Source organism: Morchella sextelata (genome assembly GCF_020137385.1).
Source record: "Morchella sextelata strain SCLS chromosome Unknown scls_18, whole genome shotgun sequence".
Classification (NCBI taxonomy): domain Eukaryota; kingdom Fungi; phylum Ascomycota; class Pezizomycetes; order Pezizales; family Morchellaceae; genus Morchella; species Morchella sextelata.
The window spans coordinates 1,294,370-1,320,332 of NW_025408633.1; the positions used below are offsets into that span (position 1 = coordinate 1,294,370).

The following is a 25,963-nucleotide window of genomic DNA, read 5'->3' on the forward strand; positions in this document are numbered from 1 at the left end:
CCATTTAACCGTTTTGTCCAATTGGTTTTCCATGTATGCGATGTACCGTTGTGTGGCAGCTGCTGCATCTGATTTCTTTTTAAGGTAATAGAGGTGATCATATCTGGAGTAATCGTCGATGAAAGTAATATAATAACTAAAACCGCTAAGAGAAGGATTGGAAAGGATGCTACTCAAATATGAGTGTATTAGTTCTAGTGGTTGTTTGGATCATGGTTTGGTAAAAGGAGGAAGGTAAGATTTGGTGGGTTTGGCGAGTTCACATGTATTGAATGTTTCTATATGATCTGAGATGGGGAGAAGCTTTGGATCAGTGACCAGGGTGTGTAACTGTGACAGCGAGGAAGTGGGGAGATGTTTGAGCCGTTGGTGCCAATCATAGAAGATGGTTGTTATGGAAAGGTGTGCGCAAGGTCCCTTGATTTCAAGGATGTAGAGACCAGTACTGTTTGCATTAGCGACCCCAATAATATAATTGCTGTTTGGTTTATAAATGGTAAAGCCGTTTTCAGTCCCTATTGTTGTGAATCTCTTGTTCGCAATGTATGATCATCAAATTAAGTTAGTGTTGCCGAGTTCTGGGATCTGGAATACATTCTGCAGACTGATAAGGCTATGTGATTTGTTGACGGTAACATTTCCAATTCTGGTTATCTGTAGTTTGCGCCCGCCGCCAACAGTGACTGTTCCACTGTGAGATGGGGGTTGGTAACCTGAGTTCCGGTCATGTGGTTAGTTGCACCAGGGTCAAAGATTCATGCTTTGTTGTCAGATTTGGAAGTTCTAGCGATAAATTTGTTGTAGTCTTCCATTATTATGTCCGAGGTATATGAGAAAGTGTTAAAATAGAAGAAAACCGGCATAGTAAATACATCAGCTTCTTCAAGTGCGGAGAGGCTAGAGAGATCATGAAATCAAGAGAGGTCTAATTTTTATAAAATGTATTACCGGATTTGATGTTAAGCTTGCTAAATGTAGCTGACTTCTCTTTGTTTCTGGAAGCTTTGAGTTTCAGGCAGTATTTATGCGTATGGCCTTTTGCGTATTCTCCATTCTTGGTGCACCAGGTACATGTAAGATCTCATTTAACCTCCTTATTCTGGCATTGTTTTCCAGCTTTATCGTTGCTGCTTCCATATCCTAGGTTTCGTCACCTGATGTTGTAAGCTTCTCCAGTTTGTTGTCCATCGTTGTTGCACTGTGAGTCTAGATCGAAGAGCTTTTCATAGTATACGTTATCGAAAGTGACATTGGGCTTGATTTGCAGGTTGTCTATAACAAATTTGAGGGATTGTTGCCGAAGTGAGAGGAGTAGGAAGGATGCTTTCCCTTCTCAAATAGATGCGAGTTGGTGGAGGTGGTAACTGATTGGGTCTTTGGTTTTGTCCGTAGAGTTACCACTTCTAGTGAGAAGGGATGACTAAAGAGTATTGAACTGGGTTAGATGTTCCTTGATGCTTTTGTCAGGTGTATACCGTAGGGTGACAATGTTGGCAAGAAGTGATTGGAGGGAAGATACAATTTTTCGATCAAATCTGTTTTTGAGTTAAGTCCAGAGGTGATGAGCAGTATCGGCTAGAGTGAGCTTGAGAATAAATTCAAATTCGATGTTGAATTGAAGGAAGATGACCGTGAGGTTGTCTTTATTGTCCAATTCACTGATTTCTTCGGTATTGTCTGTTGTTTTTTCTTTATCCTCTTCTGCTGATACTGCTGCTACACCTTCGACTGGTTGTTCTGCAGGTGGTCCCGCTGTAACCGTAGTTATAGTTGTGGTGAACACAGGATGCTTACTCGTACCATTGACAAGATTCCACAAATCGTGAACTTTTAACGTTCGACAAGTGAGGTCCCTCCAAACAGTGTAATGGCCTTGATTAGACAGTTTGCATGGTAAAGCGGGAATTTTTGTGCTGTTGTTCGAAATGTTTGAAGTGAAATTATAGAGTATACTTGATAGTAAAAATGGTTTGGAGTGTATAAGCATGAGTGGTCTCCAGGCTCATAACCTAGAGAAAATATATGTAGAGAAGTGTAGTAATTGAGCGTGTTGTCTTTTTAACTAAGGGGAAATCGCCCCGCATTTATAATTAAAGAATGGTAGTACAAAGATTTATAAATATATAAGCAATAAGCTGACTAATAAGAAATAAATAAGGAACCAATCAGAACCCGTAACTCGTAATGACAAATAAAATCACCTGATACTATGAATATGTACCAAGCATATTATTTCAAGAGTATTCTCGCTCGTGTGTATTGGTATATGGTTTCGCCCACAGTGGACATCATGGTTTGTCTGATATAGGCATGCCCTACATTATGATTTTCAAACTTGCGTTTGGTTCTATTTACAATTAATATATACCTACAGGAGCTCAATTCTTTCAGGGATTCATAAGAAAGCAACTGTCCCTCTCAACTGGGACTTTCAATGTAAATTCTCCGAAGTCAATCTGCAAAATTTTCTTTTTATAATCTTATAGATCAAATGAGTTTAGAGTTTACCATCATGCAATCCAAATAGAGTGAGACCGCGAAGTCCCAAGGAAACCCAATGACAACGAGCGACTCAATCATTCTAATTGTCAGTTGTATCACAAGTTTAATCACAATTCTTACCCTCACTGTTCAGATAAGTCAATGCATTAGGAAGTGGAACAAGGTATATTTTAGAGTCTTGAAAATCTGTTGAAGAACTCTTCCCAAACACAAAGCTGAATCCAAAATTCCCCGACTTGAAACAATTTCTTGAATTCACAGAGCTTGATATCTGACGAAAATAGGAGCTCAATAATCTCAGAGAAGAAGAATTGAGAATCATTGCCTGTCCTAAATCTACTCTCCCAATATCTTCAGAGGCAGCTGTTCATATTCGTCCGACAACTACCACCCCCCACAACCTGCACGGAGCATCAAGAGCAACCTTCTACATTCACTCGAGATCTGATTCCCCCCACTCCTTCCACTCATTTCAATACTACTAGGGAGTCACAATGTAAGATGTCAACGTTCTGTTCGAGCCCGTCTTCTCACACTCATTACAGTGAGCTAACTTTACTGAACACTACATACAACCTCCGGACCTTTTATGAAGGTTGCGGTGGAAAGATATTCTTTATAATTATCCTAGAAAGATCTTAGTTTCTGCATTTGTATTATTAGTTTCTTTCAGTTATCAGAATCATTAAATTTCATTCTAGGGGGGAGCTTGGTGATCTATACATTAGCTAGTTACGAACTTACTTACAATCAACTGTAAAAGTCTCAATTTTTTTTCATGCCTTACCTAGCGTTGTTTATTTTTAAGAAATCCGCTTAATTTAGACGTTTTCGCTTGTGAAATGCCAAGACTATGCAAAATATTTTAAATTATTTTGACAACGTGCTAAATTGGAACTATTCTGGTTTAAAGTGATTTAATCTTTTCATAGACTGTTTACCTTTTAAATATGAAAGATTTGGCTTGAACTAACCTTCAGGGGCATGATATAGTTTTTGTAAGTTTTTGATTTTCTGAAAAAAAGTTGACGCAAGGCGAAAAAGGAAAATCAAGATTTTTGCAGTTGACTGTAACTTAGTCAGAATAACTGCAAATTTAATTATGAGCCCATAGTATATCGCCGGGAACCTTTTAGTGTAAAGATTCTAATTTGCAAAATTTGCCAGTTCAAATTACTGAGGTCTTCTAAAGTTCATTCCAATATCTCACCTGTAGGAAATTGATATAGACACCTTGAATGGGTATGCCGATGCTCGTGGGTATGGTGCAACAACTAAAAATGTTAAAAGTGAAGAAAGGATATGTGAAGAATATTATCAAATGAAGTATATAGATACGAATTTCTGTATAAGATAAAGATTTCTGTTGTCTTAATTTCACCCACTCCTTTCTACAATCAAGAAAAGCACCACATATACCATCCATATGCACCATATACCCGTCAAGGCATCCAGCTTGCAGCTTTATTTTCTTCTTCCATTTCAATAGGAAATCTGTATGGTCTTTGGCTAATTCCAGGATTCAGTTTGGTGATCTCGGTAAAACCATTTTGAGCGCGATATTAAAACCCCATATATAAGCTGTTGACGTTTACCTGTAAAAGGGTGCGTAGTTGTAAATCTCCATTTAATACTTGCTAGTCCTTTTTTTTTGTTTCCGACTTTCGGTTTAGTACTCTCGACAGGTACCTGAAGGCGATTATAAAAGGAGTTAGTTGACAAACCCAGGCACCTGAGCACAAGCTACGCCTACATACTCTACATAAGTTCAATTGATTAAGTATCGCGGACAGGTATTATATATATCCCTTCCGTCATTTTCATGGAACGACCGGAAAGGGTTGGTGCGAGTTGTCTAACTAAAGTGAGTAATGATGGTTCAGATAGATGGGGCAGATGTTGTCAAGGTAACCGTACTCATGGAACTTAGTGGTGGTATCAGCATTGATCTTTCGAAGGCTTCGCGCAATGAAGGTTGATAAACTTCAGATTAAGACACCAAGATGAACTGTGAGTTAAAAACTATCGTGTAAATATGTTTTTAGGTTAAAATTATGTGCAGATTCTAAATATTTAGTCCATTTTACACGAACTCAAGAACCTAAAAAGTTATAACCAAAAATGAGACCTGAATAGCTATATAATAGCGAGGAAGTACAGATTGATGGAGTTAAACATGATATAGAAGTAAAAAATGATCTTTGAAGACTGTTTCTAGGGTAAAAAAGTGTATAGAATCCGAATTTGGAGTTTATTCTAACCGTTCTCTTAAATCTAATGGGCGATTAACGGAAAAGAGAGGAATACTTTAGATATAACAAGAGCGATAATAACTTGAAATATCAGGTAATAGAGATATCATGGAATAGATAGAAACAGTGCTCTTTAAAAAAAGGAAAGTGACAATGGAAACATTCAAAACTGGTATGTGATTCCTTTTCTTTTGGTTGTCTTCAACCAAGACTTCTCGCAACCTGCTCTCTATCTCTTGATTTTGAAATCAAACGGCACAAAAAGTACAAGTGAGACTTAGGCTTTCTACCTTCTATTTGAGGTATACACGAGAGTGTATGACTGCTGAGCTCTAATCTGACAGGTGGTATAGTCGTATGTTTACCAACATAACCCCTAGAGCGACTCATGGAATTATTTCCAATGGGTGTAACTCCCGGGCAATGTCTACTCCTAGGCTGTGGATTTGCTTGATATGGAGCAACAGAGCACGCTCTATTCAAGTCTCTATATCCTGAATGAATGAGGTCCCACGCCAGCTGAATTCAGAAATCTCGTTGCTCAATAGGTGTAGTTTGTGTACGGTTGGCCAGTATCCAAAAGTTGATTATCGTTATATCCAATAACTAAAAGAACAATGCCATCCAATTTATTAGAACATGCAATTGGATAACATAATAGCAATGGAACTGATCTGCTAGGTCGACGTCATTTATCTTTAAGTTGTAATCTAGAGCAATACCAGGTATAGGCATGATTTCTTTTCCCCAGTTCACCCCATGCTGTTTCAACATTTTGGCGGTTATAATCAGTTATATGGGGTATATTTATGTCTTTCATCAGCAAAAAATGAAGTCTCGTCTTGTGACGCCTGGGCGCCCCAGACGCCCTAGACGCTCCAGACGACACAAAGCGATTTCTTACCTGCATACCGACACCTGGGTGCCCCGCGACGAGAGCCCTGCGTCTCTTGGGCAACCGGCGACGTCACGAAGGCTAAAGACGAAAACCTTCTCCCATCCCTCAAAGACGTCGTCACGACGTCTAAAGACGAGCTCGTCTTCTGGACATAGGAGGTAGCCCCTCTACCATTATGCTCGCATCTTGGTCTATGGAAGTCGTCCTACGCCCTCGTCACCTCGCCTTTAGTCTAATTACCTACGTCATATTGGCCGACTTATGTCCTCAACCTGCCTATCTCGACCACTACATATCGTCTTTCCGCTCGCACTCTCTGTCTCTTGACAGTTTATATCGTCCTTTTTCACTAATCTGCGCCTTCCGACAGCTATCCCGTCTTTTGGTTCACACTCTTCGTCCTTTCATTCGCACATCTCGTCTTACGGCAACTATATCTCGTCTTTTGGTCTAAACTCTTCGTCTTTCCGTCCCTTGATTCTAAGTTTGAATTTTCTTTAGGTGATACTGTCTATTGATTCATTGTCTTTTGACGCCCCTCGCTCTAGCTAGTTCGTCTATTTAGGTGAGAGCTATCTGACCCTTTGTACTTTGCTCCTGCGCGGTCTCCCTCTCCGTCTTCTGACCACTTCTCCCGAGCGCTCTTCTCCGCCCTGCGTCATACTGACATCTCTCTCTACGTCGTTTTCAATATTTACATTAATCCCGGTAATTGTTCCAATAGTCCCATCTATCTGGCTTTCTGCATCGACTACGTAGTCCCCGACTGGAGGTGGAGTGACATTGCCCTCCTCCCCGTCGTCATCGTCAAACGGCGGGTCGCCTGCCTCGTCGGACCCCATATCGTCGTCGTCAGTCTCCGTACTGAGCTTGGATCGGAGACCCTCCAAAAAGCTGCCTACTCCAGGGTCAATAATTGCCTCCCTGCTCTCCGTAGCGGTAATCCTGCAGCAGTTTGTCCTCTTAATCCGTTTCAATATCTCGTGTCGAATCCCCTTCAGTACTAGATTTGACGTCTCATCGTCGGGGAAGGACCTCTTCCATGTGCGCATGTGCCTCTCGAAAATTACTAGCACCACCGTCAATAATGATGCCCGTCGATAACCTGACCAGATGAAAGACGGGGTGCTCACCGCCGCAATAGTCCTTATTGAAGACACCATTCTTCCAGTTGCTGCCTCCAATTACGTGGACTCTCAGCGCATGGTAAAGTACAGTAGAAACCAGGCAGATAAAAGACGGGTTGAGACAACTCTCAAATTCCGGATGGTTGACGGCAATCCCACGATTGGTCTTATAGTAGGCGTAGACGATAAAACGCGGTATTTGAGGTGCGGCGAAATGCCATTGCGCGGGCTAAAGACGTTAGTACCAAATCTGTGCCCCTGGATGAACAGTGGATATACCTCGTAATGAGTGGGATCACAATTGAAACGGTCATCTGTCAGGAGGTAATCGACACGGGCTTTTGCTTGCTCGCCGGTCATGCCGGCTAGGCCGTAATATAACGCGATTACCGCCTTTGCCTTCTCCATCATGTGTGAACGAGTCCGTTGATGATAAAACCTCACCTGCCCGGACACGCCGGTCGACAACTCCGCTGGAAAGTCGGTTCCCGCCCTGGCAAAATCCCATGAATTTCTGACCATGGACGCCAATTCCAATACCGAGGGCATCGGGTTTTTGAATAGTGTCTCTTTGGTGAGATGCCACCCAGCTTTTTCGATTAGAGTCCTCAGCTCAATGTCGAATTGCCCTAAGCTACGATGTCGGAGAGCTCTGGTTTTGTTGGGATCGGTAGGGTCTACCGGCGCTAGTAGATTTTGTGACGACGACTCTCCAGAATACCCACCGCCGCTGCCACTAGCATAATCTGTACTCCTGACGACTTCGGAAGGGGCTCTTATCGACGCCGGTCTAGAAAGCTCAGAAAGTTGACGACGGGCTTCGGGGCGGGTCCCCCCCGACGATGTTCTAATAGACTCAGAATCTTGATGACCGGAGTGAGTATGTGTCTGACTAGTTAGGGCGTTTCGACGGGTAGGAGACCTATTACCACGCCCGGGGGAGGCATAAAAAGTGTCATGCGGCTGGTTCGCGTCAGATTCTCTATTTCGTGCGGCCGACGGTAACGTATCCCTCGACGAGGATTGCTGAAATTGAGACTCCTGGGGTGGTAGGCTTGTGAGTGGCGGGCTCGTAGGTTGTCGGGCATTGACTCTCCCGTCTTTTGTCAAATACATCTCGCCATGAAGCTGTAAATCAATCTGTGAAGCTCTTTCTGATGGGTCCCCATATTCGGAGACATCGTCTTCAGACTCCGTTTCTTGTCCTCGCGCCTGTGACGATCTCGTAGGCAATCGTCTGGCTGAGTCATGTGGAAAGGTGCTTGGAATCTCTTGTGAAGATCGTACATGTCTTTGGGTGGTCGGTCGTCTGTCCCTGCTAAACGACCTGGTGTTCCGACGGGAGGAAGTTTCTCTGTAGGTGTTTTGCGAGGGACGGGAGGAGTTAGACAAATGAAACTGACTCTCTCGCTGAGGCATTGTCAAGGATGTCTCTCGGTAGGATGGGCAGTGCAACGTACCAACTTTATAAGAGAGTTTTGGGAAGGGGGAGTGGGGAGATGACTCGGAGGGCAACTTCTGCCGTGATGTCATTGATCCGTACACGGACCAATAGCTAGAGGCAAACGACGCTAGGAGATATGTCCCGCGATTTGTTCCGAGCTCCTGGAATCCAAGGTTTAGCCTAAATATGTCCACCATAATACAGATTCACGCCGTTCCACTAAATCGTGTGCGGGTAGTCGAGGGCGGTCAAGTCAAAACCCTCTCAAGTCCGAGTCTGGCGTCCCCAGCAAGCTCGTCTTCTAGAAGCTCGTCTCCTGGAAGAGTGACTGGCAGGCAGCGGTCATTCCGATCGATAGTTTCATTCCCGCATCACTCTGTCCGGGCTCGACTGCTTAATGGCATGGGTATACAGCTTTTCGAACGGAGTCGTCCCATCCCCCCGACGCAATACCCTTGGTATTTCGTGATCCGTCGGTTTCAGTCGCGTGACTAACGCTGGCGTCCCAGCAAGCTCGCCTTCACGGAGGGTGGGCCATGGCAGGAGACGAAAAAGGCTTCGATCCCGCACCCTTCCTGTCCGGACTTTACTGCTTTTTGGCATGGGTATTATACAGCTAATCAAACGGTCCACGCGACTAGAGTCATATGGGCTAAACGAGCAACAAAGATTGTTTACTCGCCTTCTGGTCAGATTACTGAGGTCTGATTCGAAACGTACACCGACCGATAGATATAGGCCAACGACGCGAAGACAAACGACGGATATTCAGTCGCCATGCTAGTAGAAAACCTAAAATCCAAGGGTTAGCCTCAACTCCACCATAATACAGATTCACGCCGTTTCACTAAATCGTATTCGGGTAGTCGAGGGCGGTCAAGTCAAAACCCTCTCAAGTCCGAGTTGACGTCCCCAGCAAGCTCGCGTTCCCGGAGGGTGGGCCATGGCAGGAGACGAAAAAGGCTTCGATTCCGCACCCTTCCTGTCCGGGCTTTACTGCTATTTGTGTTCCGTCGATCCAGTCCGTTTACTAGAGTCGTCATAGGCCAAGCGAGCAACAGAGATTGTGTACTCGCCTTCAGATTGGATAGAGGAGAGGAGATGAGGTCGGACACGACTTGGATTGTCAGATGACTAAGCACTTGCTTGGCGTCGGCTACGTCTTTTTGCTCAACATACTCATCACTGTATTGTATTCGGTCGAGTGACGCTCCTAATAACAGTATACTACTAATGATCAGACGAATCTATAACGACCCCAACCAGCATCGAAAGACCTAACTCACCTCACATGCTGCGCCAAAAGACCCTAACAGATATCACTAACCCTAAACCAAAAGGACCCCCGTCAAATAACCCGAAAGAGATAAGACTAACCCCCAAAAGACCCAATAAAGATAAGACTAACCCCAAAAGACCCAAAATAGATAAGACTAACCCCCAAAAGACCCAATAAAGATAAGACTAACCCCAAAAGACCAAAATAGATAAGACTAATCCCAAAAGATGACCAGGACAACTGTCAAACCACCCAAAAAAGATAGACCAAACATATCGCAACAACCGCCAAAGAGGCTAAAAAATAACGCCATAAAAGATAGGCCGACAAAAAGACGAGAACCACAACCGTCAAAAGCTAAAGGTTGCGACTAGGGTCAGAAAACTCACGAGCAGGTGACTGGAGCGTGCAACCTACTATCAACCAGTGCTACTCGAAACGAAGTTTCTTTCGAGTCCCAGGACGAGAGATGGAAGTCCAGCCCTTCGCAGGGATGTCGGGGAGGTTGATGATAGTGGGGGGAGGGGAGATTTGGGGGTGGGGGGACTGGGGAAGACGGGGAATTGTTTGGAGCTTAGCCACTTCAATCGAACTGGTCGATGCATCGGTAAGGTAACCCACTTCCATATCGATTGACTCGTCCCCGCGCCCGCCGCGAGGAATACCCCCATCAGGGCCACCATCAACGTAACTACCTTCCCCGGCAGGCTCTTCGCCGGGCATCTCATCTTGCGTAGTTCTTTCAGACTCCAGAGCGCTGTCAGCTTGTGAACCAGTGGCCCGGCTTTCGTACTCTGGTATTAAGTCCCCTTGCTCTTCCTCCTGCTCACCCTCATAGGGCGGGCTCTCAGCCGGCTCATCGAACAGATGGTGTCTAACGTATTGACCGCATTAGCCGCATTAGGAGAAACTATACTACTGGTACGGAATTTAGTCCAACTTACGCTCTCGACCTTTTCCCTCCTCGCTCGGCAGCAGTAGTCTGAGCAGGTGTTTTGGCCGGGGTCTTCGGGCCGGGTGTCTTTGATGGCGGCGTCTTGGCCGGCGTCTTGGGCCCGGGTGTCTTTGATGGCGGCGTCTTGGCCGGCGTCTTGAGCCCGGGTGTCTTTGTCTTCTTTCTCCTTGGGGCCTCCTCCTCCTCTTCTTCCTCCTCTTCTTCCTCGTCCTCCTCCTCTTCTTCTTCCTCGTCGTCGATGTGATCGTCGTCTTTCTGGGCCGCCTTGCTCGAGCTACCCCCTGCCTTGCCTTTCGGGCCCGCCTTGCTCGAGCTGCCCTCTCCGGCGTTCTCTCCTCTGGGCTTTTTACGGGAACTCGACCCTCCACCTTCACCCTCGCCTTCGTTGTCGTCGTCGGCGTCGTCGTCGGCGTCGTCGTCAGCGTCATCGTCGTCGTCGTCGTCGCTCACCTCCACAATCTCACTTCTCTTCCTCTTCGTCGGTTTCCCCCAACGAGTTCCTGTCTCCTCGGCCTTGATGCCCGACGCTCTCCGGTCAATCCGCAACTGATTGTCCATCAGCACCTCCCAGTCAACGTGAAAGTAGGGGAATGACAGCGGCGGTGGAGTCTGCCTGGCGTTTTTATCGCGCTCATTATAAACCACCAATAGTCTCAGTCGCGGTGCAACTTTACAAGCATTGAGCCATACTCTGACATCTTTGTCCGACTGTAGGAAGATGACCTGTTCAGGTAACGGCCGGTAAACACGATATTGACCCGACGCGGTCTTGGAAAACTCCTCGTCGAGGACAAGAGACCCGACCAAATGGCGTATCGCGGGGTGTGGCAAGTCAGAAGCACCGCCGCGGGTTTCAGGGTCTAGTTGTACCCCCCTGACCATCCTCACGACCTCCGATAGATACGGACCGGGAAGTGAACTAAACGTCAGGTAGGGATGCCCACCAAAGGTTCTTGGAGTCCAATTAGGCATTTCCCAAGGCTTCTGACGTAGTCCCAACTTCGCCCCTCCGAGTCGCTCAAAGCGGTATTTGGAGGGGAAACAATGCGAAATGCCGATAGGCCGATCAGTAAGATATGGTGCCCTTTCGACCTTCCGGGTCTTCGCCGAGAAGGGCTCGTCGGCTTCCTCGGGTGTCTCTTCGTCGTCCGTCTCATCTCCGACGTCTGCCTTGTCCCTCGGCTTCTCCGCTTCGTCTTCCGACGAGGCAAATTCGTCAATGTCAGGGTAGACCTCGTCCTCGTCGTCGGGCAGAGGCGCCTGGGCCTGCTTGCTCCTCTTTGTCGAACTGCGAGTTGGCGCCGTCTCGCGCTGCTTGCCCTTGCCTTTTGTGTCGGTCGCCTTCCCCTTGGTCTCCTTCTTCTTTGCTGCTTTCGCCTTCGCTGACTTCGCCGCACGCTCCTTCTCTTTGAGTGCCTCAGAGAACTTCTCTCTATCCTCAGCAGACTTACGTTTGGCAAGATCTTGGAGTGTACTGCTCACACAGACTTTGATCAAGGCCCCTTGTAAGGTGCAATCTTCCTCCGGCTGTTGAAGCAGGCGTCTGAATTTATTCCAGGGCGGATAACTGAGCAGGAGTCTCACGGCCTCGTCCCATTGCTCGTCTGTTGCCATAGTTCTGCTGGCAATCGCATTCTCGACAAAGTAGTCGTGCACAGCTTCGAACATGTTCCTCCATTGGGCCGGCGTAATGCCGAGCAAGGACTTAACTTCGGCGCCAGTAAATTTGCTCTTTTTCGCATACCCCTGGCGGGCGTCAGAGGGCGAGAGATATAGGACTTGATAGAAATCTTACCTCTGCTATGCACGCTGCTCTGCTAATCGACAAAACCCAGGGGCCCTCCTTATCGGCCCATTCCATTCTTTTCTTCGGAGATGACCTTCCGGCTTGGGCTAATGCCGACTTGTTCTTACCCGACCGAGTTCCCACCATTGTAGTCAGTTGCGTTAGGAAGGTGGTCAAAAGACGGTTGACCGTTGGTGGATGCCTTCAGGAGGATAGACTCCGGGGAAACAACGGGGTATTTAGACCCTTATATAGAACAAAGACTGTGCGAATTACCATCGTGAGGGTGTGCTGGAATCGGCAACTCGTAACGCCTAACCATATACACAAGGCAGGGGACGACAAACAAAGGCTCATCGTCGCCGGATTAGGTTAATGAATGAACCAACACGAGTGCTTTGACGGAGGTTTGCAACTGTTGGTGGTGAGGTCAGACGACGTTGTGATGAATGATGTCAGGTCGCATATGCTTGGCAAAGCTTGGCTCGCGGCTGACGACCCCGGGGAAACGATCGTCGGTCTGTGCTACAGTGGTCATTTTGCTCAGTCAGAATTCCAGCAGTATAAACCCACTCGATACCAGTGCCAGTGAACGCGAGAATGAGGCATACGACGAAGCAAAAGACGCGCACGACAAGCCAAAAGACCATCACGACTGATCAAGAAAGCGGATGTCATCCACACCTTGCCCCCTGTGCCCAAGGTATTACCGTCGCGCGGGACATCTTGCAAGACATATTTAGCGGCATCATGGCGGTGACGATGCGCCTGAGGACGAGCGTTTAGAAGACGAAACTACGCTGCCAGACGCCGGGCCTGGTACGCTTACTCTGGTAATTGATGGCTCGGATGATTCTACAGACTCAGAAGCCGACTCTGAGGCGGAATCCGACTTTGACCCTGACTCCGACGACGATGGCCCTGCGGCGATCGCCTCCCCGATCTCAGAGAAAGCTGACGATAATCAAAGGGCCACAGCATACCTACCCAACAGTGGACAAAGACTAGGTCGGGTCCAGGGCTATCGGGACTATATGGAAGAGAATTGGAAGCCCTGGGCACCGTTCAAAGACGCGGCGGAATGGAGATTGGCTCGTTTCTTTATCGAGCACAAGCTGACCTCTACATCAATTGACGCCTACTTCAATGAGGGGTTGCACAAGACGACAAAGAACGAGCGTTCCTTTCAGTCCGCTTATACTTTCCAGAACCAGCTCGACAAAATGACGTGCTCCCCACCTAACTTTCAATACGGGACCGTCGGGGACGGCTTTGGAAGAACGACCGACTTATATTACAGGAATCCGGTCGAATGCGCGAGGTATCTCTTGGGTCAACGTTGCTACAAGTCGAGCATGGTTTATCGGCCGGAGAGGGTTTACGACGCGGACGGATATCAACTCTATTCCGAGATGCATACAGCGGACTGGTGGTGGAATATGCAGGAAAGACTTCCTACCGGGGCCACGATTGTCCCGATTATCTGCAGCTCCGACGTCACGCATCTGACAAACTTCTCCGGAGACAAGAAGACCTGGCCGATATATATGACGATAGGCAATATACCGGGAAAAGTACGATCCAAGCCGTCCACCAAGGCGCATTTGCTACTCGCACTATTGCCAATACCTCCTAAGATAATTGGCGACGCGACGTCAAAGGGGAGACTCCGGTCCTGGGCGGCGGAGACGCTGAGGAGAGTCATGTCAGTTATACTGGAGCCTCTGCTGCACTTTGACCAAAGGCTCGGCGTCTTAATGGGCTGCTCAGATGGGTACGAGAGACGTTGTTGGCCGATTCTGACGGCATGGCTTTCGGACCACATGGAGAGCTGCAATATTCTGAATACCAAGTTCAACTTGTGCTCCAAGTGCGAGATACCCGTCAATAGACTGGGCGAATACGAAGCCGAACCGCTCAAGACCTACCCTCGTGATCAGGATGAATACAAGAGAATGTATCGTCAGTACAGGGTGCTGAAGGTACTGGAGAATCCGACGAGAGACGAAAGGCGGGAGCTGAAGACGCTGACCAAGTGGTTCGATTCTCGTGGTTTACGACCTCTGTACAACCCTTTCTGGAATCTCCCCTTCGTCCAAGCCTACGACCTCCATAAGCCAGACATGCTGCACGTGGTATACTTGGGAATCCTGAAACATCTTATGGAGTGGCTGGAAGACTTCCTGAAGGAACATGGTCGTTTGGATGAATTCAACGCCATATGGACGCGCATGCCACCTTACCCTGGATTTACCCCACCGACGAAGCCTTATCAAGCGGTCAGTCAATGGCAAGGGAAGGAGATGCGTAATTTTCAGAAAATAATCTTACCAGCCCTGGCGTCTGCCCTCAGGAATCCGTCATGTGCCCAGGCAGAGCCATTCAAGAAAGCCTTTCAATGCGTCCGGGCATTGGTCGACTGGGCACTAGTCGCCCAGCATCGTTCTCATAACGAGCTGACGATAGACATGTTGGATAATTACCTAAAGGCTTTCCATAGGACGAAGGATATCTTCAGGAAATATCGCGCGACTAGAGAGACTGACAGACTTGTGGCGGAACGACGGAGGGAATTGCGCGGGGAATACGACGTCGAGTTAGCAGGCCTAAACGACTCTTTAGGCCAAAGACGAAGGGTTATCGCAGACCAAAGGCTAAATCTCCAGGCGGAAACCGACGAGATCTTGCGAGCAGAATCCCACTTCAACTTCCCCAAGATACACCTCATGGGCCATTTCGCAGAGCACATTCGTCAATACGGCAATATTCCGGACTATTCGACGGAGTCTTGCGAGTCAGCCCACAGGGATCAGATCAAAATACCGTATCGTCGGAGCAATCGCGTCGATCCCGCAATGCAGATACTTCGAACGTTTAACCGTGATTATACGTTTTCCATTTGCGAATTAAATCTTCTACAAATTGCCCGGGACGGTTTTTTCGACCACTGAGCTTGTCGGCAATCTCGACGTCTTAGAGCCACGTCTGAGGAGGAGGATGCAAGCTGCAAGACGGGATCTTAGAGACCCTCAGGACGACCCGGCGTTTCAAGCGCAGGATATCGCGCCATTGGTCTATTTACCAAGCGACACCAGGGTGGAGAAGAGGTGGGTCAAATGCCCGGTCAAATTAACAAATGTCGGTAGTGTAGATATCGCAGGTGCTACAAAGAGACTGGGGTATTACATCCGGCGGTATTTCAGGAGGGAGCTATATCTTGGATACGAAGATATGCCCGAAGACATCGATAGCTGGCGGGTAAACACATTCAAACAGCTCAACGTACCCGTCCTTTTGCACGGCGAGGGCGACGAGAGGACAATTCACACACTTCGTACGACGGGAACGTCAGGTTATAGACGGGGAAACGCGCGCAACGACTGGGTCTGGTTTCGTCAAAAGCCGGCTGACCTGGACGCTTTGCAGGGTTTATGCCCAGCAAGGCTGCTTGCGGTCTTTAAGCTCAGGGACCCAAGACGAAGGGGGGCCAGACTTCTGGCTGCGATACAACCATTGAAGCCGGACTTCAATGGAAACCCCAACGTCGACCACGGGCTAATAAGGGTATCACGCTGCTCAAGCTCTCCTGACGATATATGGGTAGTAAACATAAAAAGCATTTTGGGCGCCGCTCATTTGGTGCCTGAGACGACGTCATCTACGAACAATAGATGGTTTATCAATAGTACGATCGATCTATCGACATACGGATCAATTTACTGAAGTAAGACGGGACGTTGGACTGAGTTTTTTATAATGATACTGACGACATGAACACCAGACAAGAGACTTTAGACAGGTGGACTTCTGACGATAGGTTTTGGGCAGGGGGGATTATGACGAACGGGGAAGACAAACGGGAATTAGGCGGGAGTCTTTAAACATGTTAAACAGTGGATATTCGACGCACTAGATTGTATTGTACATATTAGGTGGAAGGTATTAGACGGGCCCGGGGGTCATTAGAGTTTGTATTTTAGACGAAGTGATTATTGGACTTGGATTTTGGACAGAATTATGTCCGAGTCAAATGACGAGGATTTCCCAATTGAGCCATCTTCGTCTTTTGACGGGTAGTGAAGACGGGGACATTTGGCATAAGACGAGCGTAGGATAGATTGATTCAAAAGACGAGCTAATGAGGTCGCACGACCGGTTTCGTAATTGGAGCTCTAAATGGACAACGTTTTGTGGTCGAATGACGGGCGGCCAAAAATAGCGGGACATACGACGAGATCCCAGAGCCAAAAGACGAGGTCTTGGGGGCAAAAGACGAATTTGGGCATCTGGGTGCCGGAATTCGTCTTGGGGAAACCCATTTTTTGCTGATGTTCAATGGCCAATTGAGACGATTATGTTGACTATCTGCTATTATACGGTAGACAGTTGAGAGAAAGGGAACCAGGTTGTAATCTTGCCAAAGAACATATAGAACATTCCTACAGATGACACCTGAGATTGTATTGTGCGGGAAACAGGTCCTTTTCCGAAACCTTAACTCCCTAGGGTCTTCTGCTAAATTTGTGCGAGCAGTGCCACAACCTCCTATCCCGACAAATACAAGTGCATCGAGTAATCGTATATTTGTGAAATAATTATCGATATAGATGATGAATTGGTGTGTTTGATATGGGAGGGAAAGGGCTAGCTGGTAGACCATCTGTGAGGTTTTGTTGAGATTTAATGGACCTCGATATAATGTAGTATCTATTTGTGCAATTGAGTCCAACCGGCAGGTGTAGAGAAAGTTAAATGTGTATCCGTGCTTACATAGGGCAAAAATCTTATAACCGCAAGGGATTGGTTTCCCAGGAATACGTTGGGTATGTATAGATCAACCACTAAATCTGACCATCATCTCATCCACTGACACGTTCATGGAATGAGTCATATATTGACGGAATTTCTGAGATAGGTTGGATGACAAAAGGTCCATCTTCTGGTACCATTCAGCCTCCTGTAGGTGTATAGCAAGGTCAGATACATGGAAGTATCTTTTTATTTGCTCAAAACGCAGCAAACTCATATAATGTCCAATTGCATGCTTAGGGCAAAAGCTATTCCTCGACCAATAGTCCTTGCATCTGGCCGAGCAGAATATACCTATATATATAATAATACCTATAACGATTTTGAGTTCGGGAGGAGATACAGGATACCAACGGTGTTGTCCTATCTCACCGGCTCGCTTCAATTCTGCATAGGAATTTTTACTGTTGGCGAGAGTTTGAAGCTTATCATTTGTAAAGTACAATTCAAAGAACTCTCGTGGCTGTGAAGGTGATTCAAAATGCTCAAAAAATCCGGCAGGTAAATGAGCTTCTCGTTCGTGGGAAGAATGCGGATTTGTATATGGTTCAAATTCTATTGGTATACGGGGCAGTCTGGCTGGATTCTCTGGTACCGCTGGTTCAGGAACTGCCTCAACATCATCGTTGTCCTCCTCCTCATCACTTTCATTCCTATATCCTATTTCATCAAGCTCATCCTCGTCACTGTCTTCCCTATCGTGATCTTGCAATTGAGCTGGAGGTGGTAGTGGCGGCGCAAAATCCACCTGTGTTCCCCCACCCCTGTACTGGACCACTTTATGATTTCGCTCATGACGATAATTGGAAAGTTGAAAACTGCTCTCGCAGGCATCAAAAGCTCTGGCGGAAGCCATCAAAGTCAAGACTGGAGAAGTTCTGTGCCACTCGAGATCATTCATCTACCTCTACTAACTACTATCTACAGATGTTGCCATGAAGCGCCAGATCACATGAAGTGCTGATCACAATACATATTTGGAACCTCAACCAACCTCTTTGAGCGCCACTCCATTTCCTACCTGGGCCGATCGCCAGCACTAAACCCCTCCAAAAACCCGTGAAAATTCGGGACAAACGAAGGGATGTCTGGTGGAGGAGCTCCTCCAACTCTGCGCGGGAAGAGCTCCTTCCACTGTTGTACTCGAAGAGGTTAGTACCTCCCTACTAGTGTGGCCCACCTCGCGACCGTGAGACTATGTGGGTATCAAATAATTGTGGATCGAAGGCCTTCCCTTCGGCCCCCCCCCCTTTTACCTCCTGCTCCCCCCGTCCTCCTCCTCCCCTTCCGTCAGTTAGAACATATTCGTTCAGTCGCGATCGTGAGTGCTCAGTCTAGTACTTTGATGTGTCATGCTTACTAAACCCACCCAGGTACCTTTCAGCCAATAAAATGCTCAAGCGTTTAATAATCTATGTAGTAGACTTTACGTACCTACTTGTTTCCACAGCGACCGCAGGGATTTGGATGGTGATCTTGGATGTGAAGTATAGAGTTTTAGCCACGCTCAACTTCAAAAGTCGACCAGGGCGCATAAGTAGCCTCAAATGAGCTCAGAAACAATGACCAACCGGGACCTACTATTTACACTGCGTAAATTTGAGAAATTTGACACTGCAAGCTGAGTTAGGTGTCTTGATGCAGACACCCCGGTCAAACGTTGCCTCGACTTTTGAGTTTGAGCGTGGCTAAAACTCTCTAATCTCTAATATATTAAGATGAAAACTTTGATATGTAGAATACCAAATACCGCACTTGTGTACGTGTGTAAACGAATGGGGTTATTGAGCGGTTGACAAAACTACTCCAGATATAGGTATAATGCTGGCTCTTGCGGCATACACTTGATCTAGAGTCATTCGGCTTTTTCTTCCTCACATCGTACCCCTACACAGTCATCCATCGCCTAATCAGGAAAGGTTGTGTAGCGATCTGACTTACGCCATTAGAGTCTTTTAGCTGCAAGAGTTGGACAGAAAGTCGAGCACTTCGACAAAAAGTAGTGCATATCTTGTTGGTTGAACGACTGCAAGTCTCTTCCGAAAACAGCTAGACTTTCTGTCCAACCTGCTCGACTTTCTGTTCAACTCGCGCAGCTAAAAGACTCTATTGCCGCTAGCCAAACTAATTTTTAGACATTTTGGGTTCAATTATGGTTTTTCAAGGTACCCACCTGGGTGGGAAAGGAATTCAAACGTGCTGGGGAATTCCTGAATGGACCTAACAAAGGATGACTACATAGCAGAAGGTGTGGCTTACATCGGGCCGCGCCGTGGGCTTTTACTTTTTATACTCACTCTACGAGTTCTATAAATGCATCAGTAAATGAATCCAATCTTTCACATTAGATCCAGGCTGGGAAATGAATCAGTGTAAATGAATCAAATTAGTATGGGGAAATGAATCGGTAAATCAATCTATAAGTTCACTTTGTCACTTAAGCTTACACATTTCCTACTTCGATATCCAAAAAAAAATATACTTTTCTTTATTCTAAATTATATTCTTTGTGCACGGTGGCAAAATTTGAAATGCAATTGGGAGGGATTGAACTATGGTAACCTTGACTAACAAATGGAAGGGTTAACGCCTACACTATGATTTATTTCACATATTAAGTACATATTTAATGCTTATATGAGATGTATCTTATGTGTACTGTAGCGGGAAATTCGACTAAGTTCAAAATTACTGGGGATATAAAATATTACTACTCATCTACACTCATTAGACTTACTATCATACGCAGGCCTAATGTATCATTTGCGACGTGATTCTTCTTTGCGCCATATAGATTTAGTACCGTTATGCCAAGGCAGTTACAGCCCATCGTTTCAGTTTGCCTATCCGATAAGCAATAGTTCGTGATATGTAACTTTGAGACTGTTCAATTGAATCCTGATCATTGACTCTTTCTTGCCTAGTCATATTGTTTCATCGGTGCCACCATTGACTTCCAGCCTCCTGCTCAAAAGCAAGTCTGTAGACAAAAACGCAGTGTTGAACTCGTATCTGAGATACTTCACTTCCAGCTCCCAATCTTCTGGCTCGTACCTCGTGCTCATCATTGTATGTATGCTTTCGAATGTTTCCATAGTGATCAAAAATTCTGACAATTAACAGGCGAGGGTAAACAGTTTCAGGATTCTGGTCAGGGTCAGAAACGTATATGTTCCGTCCCAGTCACGAGTATATCACATTGGCCAACAGGCCGGCCCATTGCCCAACTGGCCGTCCTATTGACAAATATTGCCTATTGACCAATGCTTCCTGAGATTTGACAAACGGTCACTGATCTTCTGTCCAGATGGCCAATTCCTGCCAGAATTTGACCAAACGCCATCGCCTAACAACTAAGAAACTCAAAGAACACATTCTACCTACTTGTGTGTGCCCTTGCCCTGATATACCACCGCCCTGGGGATACATAAGTAATACAAATAAATATTTCTTTAACAAATAGCTAATTAACTAGGGCCAACGGCTTTCCGCTGGAAAAGCTGAGATTAATTATCTAGCAGAATGGCCTGTAAGCGAAAAATAAGAGTTTATTCACCAATTATGGTCCATTGGCCAATAATGAGCGTTTGCGACTGGGGCGGAACATATATAATTATTATTTTGAACTTGTTGAATGAGATTTCAAACCGATTTATATGGTTGGGGGCATGAATAAATTTGATAACCTCAGCCGGGACTGGGTCGATAAAAGACGACGGGAATGTAATTGTGTGAACGATAAGAATTGGATACTTACTATTTCTAAGAATGACAACTTCCAAAGCCGATCTTCAGTTCCCAGTGAAAAAGATTCCATGCCGTTCAAAACTAACAATTTGTTTTGGCCACCAAGCCTTCTTTACCCCTTCTCGACGAGTGTGGCGACCTTACACTAATATTACAAAAGGTGTAATACCACGGAAATAGTATACATCGAAGTACACTCTTTCTTTCCAATAATAAATCTTCATATTAAGTCACTTACCGCTCTGTGTGGAAGATTTTGCTTTGTACAGTAGGCCAAACTCCTCGCCAGGGAAGAAGAAAGAAGAGAAAAACAGCGCAAATGTTACGATACATTCAATACTGGTTATAACGGCATTAGTTACAACAGTAGGTGAGCGGTGTTTTACCTAGCCTGTTTACAAAACCCATCCAGTTAAATGTCGTGACTCTACCAGCGAGAGAAATGAACCATAGATTGTGTTATCGCAATGCATCGGTGATATGCTGTGTTGGGTGATGTGTTTGAATTGTGTTCCATTCTATTTTGCATCTGGTAATGCATCTGGTAATGCAATCGGCAATGGGACGGCAATGCATCGGAAATGGGAGGGCAATGGGAGGGCAATGCATCTGGTAAAGAATCGGTAATGCATCTGGTAATGCACCTGGTAAAGAATCGGCAATGAATCTGGTAATGCAGCTAGTAATGAATCTGGTAATGCACCGGCAATGAATCGGAAATGGGCTGCAAGGCATCGGGGATGTATTGGGAATGTGTTAAATAAAATCGAATTTTCCAAAAAACATGACGACTTAAAAAGGAACTGAACCTGTGAACCCCTGATCCTTAGCAGATACTTCGCCATATCAGCCATATAACATTTGTTATATATTTGACCTTAAAGAGCGCTATATATCCAGCAAATATGGATAGAAATGCATCATGAAAATGCATCATGGAAATGTATCATAGAAATGTATCATGAAAGGCATCATAAAAGCATCCGGAAAATAATCCAAGAAAATGAACAGGAAAGGCATCAGGAATGGTGTTCGGAAAATCACCCAAAAACCGCCCAAGAGTAAATGCATCAGCTGATTCATTTACCAAAAGCCTCGACAGTAAATGCATCATGGATTGATTTCCTCCACTGTAGGATTTCAGAAATGCATCATTTGATGCATTAACCCCCGTAGTAGAGTGAAAAGCCTCCATGGTTGAAAACCATATTTTTGCCGGGCTGTTCGCCAATAGACTGGTTCAGCCGCAGATGTATAAATAAGGTTAGCGGTCTGTTCATGAATAGTTCAGGTCCGTTCGTGCATTTGTTAAATTTTTTTTTTTGCGAATTTGCCGTATCTGGGTATCGCCCGAAACAGATAAGGTCCTATGTCTACAGCGGCTATCGAGGGCCACCCTAACATAACCTGCAAAAACTCACCTACCCATATTGAGTGAAGTGGCATTGCCAAAAGTTTCAACAAGCGATAAAAAAGCTTTCTTCGGGACGTATTCCTCATAAGAACACTTTCAGCGCCAATACCAACGATCGATCTAACGTTGCTAGACTTCCATTTTTCATACATATGTGATCATGGTTTATCACTCGACACCTCTGTTGCGCGGCTCACATAGCAACACCACACTCACACCGCACGAGTTTGTATACCATCGCTCCCACACTGAACCGAAAGCAACCTATCTAACCGCCCGGGAGCCCGCCGGACAAAAAGGCAGACCAGTCAGAAATGTTCCCCAACGGCCTGGGCCGTTCAGGATAGCTGTTACGAATTATTAACAAGGACGAATGCCCACTCCCCTTATATAGCTCCCGGGGGCAAGTGGTCTAGGAGTGTCAACAAGCGAGTGAGTAGGATAAGTACTGCTTGCTATCTTCATGGGTGCTAAAGCCGCTTCGTCCTGCTCCATTGTGTATCACGGCGGGCGATGAATAAGATCTTGATCCAGAAAAGAGAACCGCTAGCACTAACCACCCCTCCGCCGTCCGCGAAAGGTGACAGGTGTCCCGCGGCAGATGAAGATGTTGAGGCGAATGATCGTTGACCGTTTCTAGCTCGCTGGCGGTTATATCTTTGGGTGGACGAGATGGGCTTCTGCGGCAAGGCCAGATGAGACGTCGACGTACCAGTCTCATACTAGGTCGAGAATGGAAGACAACACCGACGGAAGTAGAATCCAGGTCTTGAGGGCTATTCCAACCAGGCTGGTCATCGGCGAGAACCGTACGTACAGTTCGATACAAGGTTAGGTTCTTGAGAATTAGAGACCCCTCTCCTCCCCAAGAAAAGCAAACCCCGCCAAGCCCGACTGACCATTGCGGCCTTGTGTAAGAAACCGGCCCAGCCCGAAATGTTCCCAACGGCCAGACCGTTCAGGAAATAGTTGTGAATAAAGCAAATAACCAAGGTGGGATCGATATGCACGCTGTCTTTTACTGTTTCCTCCATCCACATCTGGTGCGCTGTTTACGTCCTCGGTGGGCTGGGAATGCCGCTGATAGAGCGGTGCTCACGTCGATCGCCGCTGTCCGTCCGTCTCCGAAGAAGAATAAAAATCAATTCCGTCGTTTTATGTACAAGACCGCCGCCCCGCACCGGCCGCATCCCCACCAGCCGTGCACTACCTAAACGCCTTCAAAAACACATAATCCACCAACCTCCACCTGGCGCCCTTAACCTTCAGCCACTTCTCCGCAACCTCCCCATGCCCGCCCCTCCACGCCCACCTCCACGGCGTCTCCCCACCTTCATCTACCGCCGCCCTCTCCGCCCCCGATTCCACCAATACCCCCACCACCTCCTCCGCTCCCTCCCCTGCCGCAAAATGCAGCGCCGTCGCCCCCCTCGCATCCCGCGCCCCCACCTCCGCCCCCACAACCACTAGAAACCGCACAACATCCACCATCCCCCTCCACGCCGCCAAATGCAGCGGCGTCGCGCCCTTCGCATCCTTTGCCCCCACCGACGCACCAGCGGTAACCAGCACACTCGCCACACCAACGTCCCCCATCATCGCAGCATAGTGCAGCGCGCTGCACCCCCGCCACCCGGGCGCGTCCACGGCCGCCCCGCACTCCAGCAGCACACCCACCGCCCCAACGTGCCCATGCTCCGCCGCCACATGTAGCGCTGTATCGCCGCGGCTGGTCCTCTCCGCCACGTCGGCGCCCGCGGCGATCAGCAGGCGCACGATGTCGTCATGGCCGGCGGCGGCCGCGCGGTGCAGGATGGTCAGTGTGTAGCGGTCGACGCAGGTGCCGTCGAGGGAGGCCTTGATGCGCAGGTCGAGGAGGATGTTGTCGTACTTGACGGGTGCCCAGGCTTTCTGCGAGATGTGCTGGTTTGCGGGGGTGAGGGTTGTGAGCGGGGCATCGCGGTGGAGCGCGATGCGGAGGAGCAGCGGGTGGTTGTGCGTGGCGGCGAAGAGCAGGAGGGCACCTTCGGGGGTGGGGGCGTGCACGATGCAGGTGAGGAGGGAGCGCAGGGTTGCGGAGGTCTGGGAGAGGGAGCGGAGGGAGAGGGGGGGGAGGTGGTCGGCGATGAGGAGGAGGAGCTCGGGGGGGAGGGAGAGCAGTGTTGTGGACATTGTGGTGGTTGTGGTAAGGTGAGGCCGGTGAGAGGTGAGGCGAGGTGTCGTTTGGTTTAAGTTGTGTGGTGCGGTTGTGGAGAGACAGCCGTTTCTGGGCCGGGGTGCGTGCTCGTTTATATGTCGACTAATCACTGGCAGCATCCCTGGCCCGGGCGACGTGTGCTGACTGAACCGTTTGACTGACGTGCAAGGCTGCGGCGGGGTCTGTGGGTGCGTGCGTGTGCGTGCGTATGTCTCAGCCTGAGTTCTGGCGCGATGGGGGTTAGGGTTCGCTGATTGGGCCGTTTTCATTAATTAGACGGACACTTCTGCCCCTTGACGTGACGGCGGGGAATTGCACTCGGGAGATCATTGGCCTTCGTATCCGTGTCGCGCGGAACTACCCGTCTCTTTGTTTGCACTGCCACCACAGCGAACGTGATGTGACAAAGCTGGTAGCACCTGCACTTCGAGGATGAAACGGTTGTGCTTGGAAATGATGGGTTTGCGGGTTTTGGGGTGGATGGTTGCGTGTGCTGGTCTGGGCAGACTCGGCTAGTACCACCATGCCAAGACCGGCTGTGATTGGTTGACACGAGTAAGTGCTAATAATTGGGCCCGAAGCGGAAGGGTGGCACTGGGTTAGTGGAGGCTCTTGGCGGGTGTTGACCACATGTACTATCTGCATGGCGTCGAACTTTGATGTGTGTACGCATTTCTCACGCTTACTCGACACTGGTCATTGGGATGAGAAGGCTGATCAGGAAGTTCTCGCAGGGCGATTATGTGTCGAGAACTAAATACAACTATGGTGCCCCCGATCTTAAAGGTAGCGAAATTTCAATCGCTTATAACTTCACCACCACAATAGATATTAAAAATCTGTGGTGAAGAAGAGACTGCCCGGACAGACTTTTGATATCCAACATGGTTATGAAGTTATAAGAGATTGAAGTTGGCTGTTTTTGTATGTAAAAAGCGCCAAGAGTGAACGGAGTGGAACTGTATTATACCCATTTATACCCCCAAAAAAGAAAACCTGCCTGAGCCGTGCCAGCAGTGAGGCACCAAGCTGGTTAGAAATGGGCCGGATTGTTCCACTTCCGTATGCGGCGTGCCACCTTTAAGATTGGGGGCACCATATCTACATCTAGAGTAAGTCCTGGACCAGAGTAAGTTTTTCTCCCACGTGTAGAGTGAGCGGGTCGAGGTGGTAGAGAAAGGTGGGTTAGTGTTGGGCTTCAAGCGTCGTGATGATGGTACAGTCATGAATGGACCAGGTGCATCCACGGAAACGCCTCAAAGTTGACGTTGCCGGAAACTGGTCCGGGTTACACTGAGCTAGGTTTTGTTGAACCGGCCAGGGTCGTGTAATTCTAAAGACAACGGTTCGCTCGCAGGTAAATGGTAAGCAACGACACTACTGCATGTATCGATAGTCTCGCTCCTAGACCCTACGATGTTTTTTGTAGTTGTGAGTAATTTATACCTTGATATGGTTGGGTTTATTGTGGTTAACACCGCCATGGTCTGGACCGTCTGGTGTAAAAACTGTGCAAGGAAAGATTTAGCACCTTTTCATGGCAATCGGTGTTT

At 47.4% G+C, this 25,963-nt stretch overlaps 6 protein-coding genes across 6 annotated transcripts; 1 reads left to right on the top strand and 5 right to left on the bottom strand.

The window, feature by feature from the left end:
- Nucleotides 1–1,546: 1,546 nt before the first annotated feature.
- Nucleotides 1,547–1,987, bottom strand: H6S33_004847 (uncharacterized protein; the record flags this gene model as incomplete). Its single annotated transcript, XM_044836212.1, has 1 exon — nucleotides 1,547–1,987. One exon carries the CDS (start codon nucleotides 1,985–1,987, stop codon nucleotides 1,547–1,549), a length of 441 nt encoding a protein of 146 aa, XP_044690820.1.
- Nucleotides 1,988–5,623: 3,636 nt separating this feature from the next.
- On the bottom strand, nucleotides 5,624–8,198 carry H6S33_004848 (uncharacterized protein; the record flags this gene model as incomplete). The annotated part of the gene is made up of 4 exons (XM_044836213.1): nucleotides 5,624–5,857; nucleotides 6,234–6,721; nucleotides 6,786–7,008; nucleotides 7,059–8,198. 4 exons carry the CDS (start codon nucleotides 8,196–8,198, stop codon nucleotides 5,624–5,626), a joined length of 2,085 nt encoding a protein of 694 aa, XP_044690821.1.
- Nucleotides 8,199–9,931: 1,733 nt separating this feature from the next.
- On the bottom strand, nucleotides 9,932–12,390 carry H6S33_004849 (uncharacterized protein; the record flags this gene model as incomplete). Its single annotated transcript, XM_044836214.1, has 3 exons — nucleotides 9,932–10,376; nucleotides 10,447–12,203; nucleotides 12,253–12,390. The coding sequence occupies 3 exons, from the start codon at nucleotides 12,388–12,390 to the stop codon at nucleotides 9,932–9,934; spliced, it is 2,340 nt and encodes a 779-aa protein (XP_044690822.1).
- Nucleotides 12,391–12,622: 232 nt separating this feature from the next.
- Nucleotides 12,623–15,966, top strand: H6S33_004850 (uncharacterized protein; the record flags this gene model as incomplete). The annotated part of the gene is made up of 3 exons (XM_044836215.1): nucleotides 12,623–12,757; nucleotides 12,987–15,123; nucleotides 15,221–15,966. 3 exons carry the CDS (start codon nucleotides 12,623–12,625, stop codon nucleotides 15,964–15,966), a joined length of 3,018 nt encoding a protein of 1,005 aa, XP_044690823.1.
- Nucleotides 15,967–17,300: 1,334 nt separating this feature from the next.
- On the bottom strand, nucleotides 17,301–17,908 carry H6S33_004851 (uncharacterized protein; the record flags this gene model as incomplete). The annotated part of the gene is made up of 2 exons (XM_044836216.1): nucleotides 17,301–17,346; nucleotides 17,403–17,908. The coding sequence occupies 2 exons, from the start codon at nucleotides 17,906–17,908 to the stop codon at nucleotides 17,301–17,303; spliced, it is 552 nt and encodes a 183-aa protein (XP_044690824.1).
- Nucleotides 17,909–23,419: 5,511 nt separating this feature from the next.
- H6S33_004852 (uncharacterized protein) lies at nucleotides 23,420–24,385 on the bottom strand (the record flags this gene model as incomplete). The annotated part of the gene is made up of 1 exon (XM_044836217.1): nucleotides 23,420–24,385. One exon carries the CDS (start codon nucleotides 24,383–24,385, stop codon nucleotides 23,420–23,422), a length of 966 nt encoding a protein of 321 aa, XP_044690825.1.
- Between the last annotated feature and the right edge of the window lie 1,578 nt (nucleotides 24,386–25,963).